The following is a 6,415-nucleotide window of genomic DNA, read 5'->3' as shown; positions in this document are numbered from 1 at the left end:
GGGCGAGTTGCGACATGCGACGGGAGCGTAGACCACCTTGCCGGTTGATGTACGCAACGGTCGCAATATTGTCCGTACGGACCAGCACGTGTTTGCCACGTAGGTGCCCCTTGAGGCGGAGCAGGGCGAGACGTACTGCAAGCAACTCGAGGCAGTTGATGTGCCAAGTCAGCTGGGGGCCCGTCCAAACCCCTGAAACTGCCTGTCCGTCGTACGCGGCTCCCCACCCGGTGGTGGAGGCATCTGTGTGTACCACAGCATGCCTGGAGACCTGTTCCATGGGTACTCCTGCCCGTAGAAATAAGACGTCTGACCACGGGGTGAAAGTCTGGCGGCAAGCCGGTGTTATCTGAACCCGGTGAGAGCCGCGAAGCCACGCTCTCCTCGGGACTCGGCCATGAAGCCAGTGTTGAAGCGGTCTCATATGGAGCAGCCCCAGCGGTGTAACCGCCGCTGCTGCTGCCATATGCCCCAGGAGCCTCTGAAATTGTTTCAGTGGGACCGCTTGTCCTGCTCTTGAACGTATCCAGGCAGTTCAACACTGACTGAGCACGTTCCTGCGTGAGGCGTGCTGTCTGGCTGACCGAGTCCAGTTCCATACCGAGAAAAGAGATTCTCTGTGTTGGAGAGAGTTTGCTCTTTTCCCAGTTGACCCGAAGACCCAACTGGCTGAGGTGTGCGAGCACCAGGTCCCTGTATTCGCATAACTGAACCCGAGACTGTGCTAGGATGAGCCAGTCGTCGAGGTAGTTGAGAATGCGAATGCCCTGTTCTCTGAGGGGAACAAGGGCCGCCTCCGCGACCTTCGTGAAGACACGGGGGGAGAGGGACAGCCCGAAGGGCAGGACCGTGTACTGATATGCCCTGCCTTCGAACGCGAACCGCAGAAAGGGTCTGTGGCACGGAAGGATTGAGACATGAAAGTACGCATCCTTCAGGTCGATCGCTGCAAACCAATCTTGGGGACGGACACATCTGAAAATGTGTTTCTGAGTGAGCATTTTGAACGGTAGCCTGTGAAGGGCTCGGTTCAAGATGCGCAGATCCAAGATCGGTCGAAGCCCGCCGCTTTTCTTGGGTACTATGAAGTACGAGCTGTAAAAGCCCGTCCTCATGTCGGCTGGAGGGAGCGGCTGTATCGCTTCCTTCGCCAGCAAGGAAGCGATCCCTGCACGCAAGATGGGAGCATCTGCGGCCCTGACTGAGGTGAAGTGGACACCTCTGAATTTGGGAGGGCGCCGGGCGAACTGAATCGCGTAGCTGAAAGTGATGGTCCGAAGGAGCCAGCAAGATGGGCTGGGAAGCTCTTTCCAGGCTCCCAGAAAGTGAACAAGCGGCACAAGGGGGACCATCGACGTACCCGCGGGGGAGCAGCGAAGGGGGGGGCAGGGACCCCGCCTCGCAGTCTCGTTGCCGGACCGGGGCGGGGTCAGAGCGTCTGTATGTTGAGTGTGTGTGACGCTTACCTGCGCATGAGCCGATGGTGCGAGAGTAGTCCATCTTGCCGTGCTCTCGAACTGCCCATCGTCGCTCGCTGGCAAGGGGGGAGGACGGGTGAGGCGCAGGGGTGACCTGCGCACTCCCCGCAGTCCCGCTTGGGGACCCAGAGATAGAGAAGTTTGCTCTTTTGTCGAGTATTTGGGTACAAACAAACAAAAGATTCTCCGCCCGGCCCTCCTCCGGGGGAGGGAGTGGTGCGGTCACCATCTCCCGAAGAGCAGCATCCTCCATCTCTGGGTCGCCCGTCTCAGGGTCTCTTGCTCTTGCGCTTCCCACTGGTCTTTGTGGGGGCCTGGACGGGCTGGGCGGCTGCCCGGCGACCGGCTCCACGGCGCCGTTGTGAAGGCTGCTGCGGTGGCTGCTGTGGAGTGGGGGCGGAAGCCGGGGGCCGCCCTCGGCGACGAGCAGACTGGGGTGCCGCCGGCGGTCGGGTGGAGGCAGCAGCTGAACGCCGGGGCAGGATGTGACTGATGGCCTCAGTCTGCTTCTTAGCTGCGGAGAACTGCTGGGCAAAGCTCTCTACAGCGTCGCCGAAGAGGCCGGTCTGGGACACCGGGGCGTCGAGGAATCTGGTTTTGTCACAGTCCCTCATATCAGCCAGACACAGCCAGAGATGGCGTTCCTGGACCACCATAGTGGACATGGCACGACCCAGAGACCGCGCGGTCACCTTCGTCGCACGTAGCGCGAGGTCCGTGGCGATGCGTAGTTCACAAAGAACTTCTGGGTCGTGACCACCCTCGTACAGGTCCTTCAGTGCCTGAGCCTGATGCACCTGTAGTAACGCCATGGCGTGAAGGGCGGAACCGGCGGAGCCGCAGGCCGCATAGGCACTGCCGATCAGAGCCGACGAGTGCCTACAGGCCTGGGAAGGGAGCGACGGATTGTTGCCCCGCCAAGTGGAAGCGGCGCCCGGACACAGTTGCATCGCGACCGCACGCTCCACCGGCGGGACCGCCGTGTAGCCCCGCGCCGGTCCGCCATCGAGGGTGGTGAGGGAGGAAGTCCCACTCGAGCGGTTTCGGGCAGTGAAAGGTGCCGTCCACGATCGGTTGAGTTCTTCATGCACCTCCGGGAAGAATGGCACCGGGGTGGGACGCTGAGAACCAGCGCGGGCCACCCCGAGATACCAGTCATCCAACCGGGAGGGATCGGGACGTGATGGAGGATTCCATTCAAGCCCTACCCTCTTGGCGGCCCGGGCAAGCATAGCCATCATCTCCGGGTCGGTATCAGGCACCGCTGACCGCCCAGTGGACGACAGTGTGCCGTCCTCCTCCTCAGAGAGGTCTGGCTCTCCCTCCGATGCTGCAACCGACATCTGTTCGTCGGGGGGAGCCCCAAAGGTAACGGGCGGTACCCCTAGAGGAGGTCCAACCCGCTCCCCTGAAAGCTCCGGTGGCGACGGAGTGGCGGTGGAAGGAGCAGTGGCGGTTCTAGACAAATTTGACTAGGGGGGCCAAGAAGGGGCCAGTGTTTAACCAGAGGGGCACATTAAAAAATGACAACAAGTGGTATTTAAAGATAATAAACTTTATTTTACTTTAAAATCATACAAACATTTTAGGGATGCTCATATTGACCGTTCACTGTTAACCGACAGTAAGAATTTTAACCGATTTTTACTATAAGTTAAACGGCTTAATTTTTTTTTACGTTTGCTGCATGGTGAAAGAAAAAAATAATGTTTACTCAGGGGCGCGTGTCGACACGTGCAGTGCGGCTGTTTAGACATATTTTGATGAGTAAGCACCTGCTTTACCTTCTCTTAGTGTAACTGATGTAGTAGCCTATGTGCTGCATGATAGCAATGGCGATGTTGCGTTATCAGAGAGTGAATCCGTGAATAAATGAATTCAAATTCTGAATTAATTATAGTCTTAAAAGTGCGCGCTCCCCTTACAATCAATGGAAAGCTGTCACTCATACATTACTGTAGTTCATCGCAATTTCTCAAAGTTAATAAAAGGTAATAAAATCACATTTACACAGTACAATTAATCTCTTATTTACATCATGTCTACACTTTCTTTGTTTTAATGAGAGAGTTCTCAGAGGTGTAGAATTTCAGCAGAACTGAACCGGCACTTGAACATGAACTAACAATGAACAGCTGTATATTTTTATTAACTAACGTTAACAAAGATTTTACAAAGCCATTTACAAACTTGATTTAATTATCAGTGTGAAAAACAAAAGTAACACGGTTATGTGCAAGAACAACAAGTCACTCACGAAATGAAATTGTTTTGCTTACCTTCGACTCTTGCAACAGGAAAAATAAATCGTAGCTCCTCTATCCAAGAGTAGTTCTAATTGTTGCTGCAGTGTTTGTGTGCGCCGCTCTAATTTACCCATGTAAGTAGAACGATGCGTCGCATTAGTTCCGCTTTTGGCGCTCGTGTGTAAAACCATAATTAATTAATTTTTTTATTTGGTCAGCACGGGGGGGCCACAGGGGTGGCCAAGGACATGTCTACAGGGGCACGGGCCTCCCTTGGCCTCCGTGTAGAACCGCCACTGGGAAGGAGGAACCCCCGCCGATGGAATGGGCGGGGAATTCCTCACCGTCACCGTCAGACCGGGCAGCCCCCTGCTTCCAGAGGTAACGCCCCCCCGGCGTTTGCCTGGAGGAACGCTCGATCTGGGCAGAGGGACTGGAACCCCGCCCCTTTGCAGGAAGCGGAGTCTGGTCCGCAACTCCGCGATGGTCATCCTCCCACAATGGGGACATGACTCATCCACGAATGCTGCCTCAGCGTGTTGAAGGCCCAGACACGTGAGGCAGTGTGCGTGGCCATCACCCGGCGCCAGGAAACGGCCGCATCCAGAAACGCACGGGGAGAAAGGCATGTTGCCTCGTCTTGAAAAAGACGCTCAACCCGTGGAGCTCCTTTAGAAATTCGCTCTTTTAGCTTGAAATTGCTCTTATAGGAATTTGCTCTTTTAGTGCTGAGGCGCACAGGGGAGATGGCCACAGCAACACAGAAGGTGGATGGTGAAAACCAGCTGTGTGCTTCCACTCGACACGGAAGACCACGCCGCTGAAGCGCCGTGCCGCCAACACAAAAGAGAAAGGAGGTAGATGTGCTTCTGACTCGTCCCACTGTAGAAATGGTCCAGCTCCGAAGCGAAAGCTTGATGATGCATGCACCTGCTGCGCATTATATGCTCACGCTGTGATCAGCCGCAGCTGGCTGCAATCATGCATGCCAATATTCATTGGCTCGTTTGTATACACACGAAGTAGATTGGTCTATCCAGGCGATATCCCAATTCGTCGGTCTCGACGAGACGTCGAAGGAACCGACTGATAGGGAACCAAAATAGCAATAAGACAACACAAAGAAACTCAGGAGCAAACAACCTATATAGAGTGACTAATGACAAGGATAGGTGTAAACAGAAAACAAGATTATTTTTCTTACCCCATTGGCAGATTACTTTGCTTGTTTCAAGCAAAGATGCACTTAATTTTGACTATTTTTGCTGAAAACAAGACAATCATTTTTACTTTTCTAGAAAATCCTTCTTGATTTAAGAATTTGTAGATATTTTGGCTGGAAACAAGACAAAAAAATCTAAGCTAGAAAAGCATTTTTGCAGTGCAGTGGGAAAATGTGCATCTGATATGGGTTTCAGAAGAGAGCATGGCAAAATGCACATAATACATTTTCAATGAAGTGCACCTCGAGGTACATTTCACATACATGGATGAAATTCAGCAGACACATGTAATACACCAATACCTACAAATATGTCTCCTGATATGAAATCTGAATCCCAACAGGAAGTCAGCTAATTCTCAGAAAATTTTGTGCCGTTTTTTGCCATTTAATAATCTGCCAATGGGGTAAAAAAAAAAAATCTTATTTTAAGCAGACAACTAGATTATTTTTCTTACCCCACTGGCAGATTATTTTGCATGTTTTAAGCATAAACTCACTTTACTAAAAACAAGACAATGATTTTTACTTGTCTAGAAAATCCTTTCTGATTCAAGAATTTTTAGATATTTTGGCTGGAAACAAGACGAAACATCTAAGTAAGAAAATTACTTTTTGCAGTGTAGAAGCACAATTTAGGTGGATAACCATTTTTAAAGTGCACTTTACAAGAACACAGTTTTCGTATTTATATAAAAAGACGCAGAAAATGAAAAAACCTGGCTTATTTTGTCAAGGTCATTTGTCCTGCACAAGCTCTTTATGAAAATTCCAGTGCAGGGTATTTTAATCAGATTAAAACTTCATTACTGTGTTGTATGTGTGTGTGTGTCATGGAGGGGGTGACTTTTAATTCACTTCAGCTCTGTGTTTGGAAAATGTTTCGCGTTCAGAAATCAGAAACGTCTTTGGCAATGATTAACCTCAAAATTAATCATTCAAAGTTTTAAATAAGCTGTTTGCGTATTTTTACGTAACCCTGAGAGTTCAGTCGTGGTTGTGACAGTCTGCTGATGAGAGGAGAAATATATATAGGAGATCTAGAAATTTAGAAATAGTTCAGTACCAATATGGGTTTTGCAGATCTCCTGGATGAAACTGGAGGGTTTGGACGCTTTCAATGGATTCATGTCACTCTTCTGTCCATCCCGGGTCTTCTAATGGCTAGCCAGAATTTACTGAACAACTTCGCCGCTGGTATACCGGAGCATCACTGTCGCATCCCCAATGTAACGGCGGCGTTGAACGAAAGCACGGTGACCCTGCTGCACGCGTTTATCCCACTGGATTCATCACTCAAACTGTCCAAATGCTCCCGGTACACCGAGCCTCAATGGCATTTATTCACAGACACGCCGGGTCACACAAATGCTACTGACCTGCAGACAGAGGATTGTGTTGAGGGCTGGACATATGACAAGACTGATTTCATCTCCTCTATAGTTTCAGAAGTAAGTAGTTTCCAAGTT

At 51.0% G+C, this 6,415-nt stretch overlaps 1 protein-coding gene across 1 annotated transcript in view; it reads left to right on the top strand.

Annotated features, from left to right (window-relative positions):
• The first annotated feature begins 5,849 nt into the window (after positions 1-5,849).
• Positions 5,850-6,415, top strand: part of oatx (organic anion transporter X) — a 33,326-nt gene continuing 32,760 nt past the window's right edge. The window contains exon 1 of the mRNA XM_073824563.1: positions 5,850-6,397. Within this exon, the coding sequence (XP_073680664.1) occupies positions 6,017-6,397 (381 nt within the window). The 5' untranslated portion in view covers positions 5,850-6,016. The remainder of the gene's footprint in view (positions 6,398-6,415) is intronic.

Source organism: Garra rufa, chromosome 19 (genome assembly GCF_049309525.1).
Source record: "Garra rufa chromosome 19, GarRuf1.0, whole genome shotgun sequence".
NCBI classification, from domain to species: Eukaryota; Metazoa; Chordata; class Actinopteri; order Cypriniformes; family Cyprinidae; genus Garra; species Garra rufa.
Note: the sequence above shows the minus strand (reverse complement) of the source record. Positions and strands in the feature narration are given on the sequence as shown.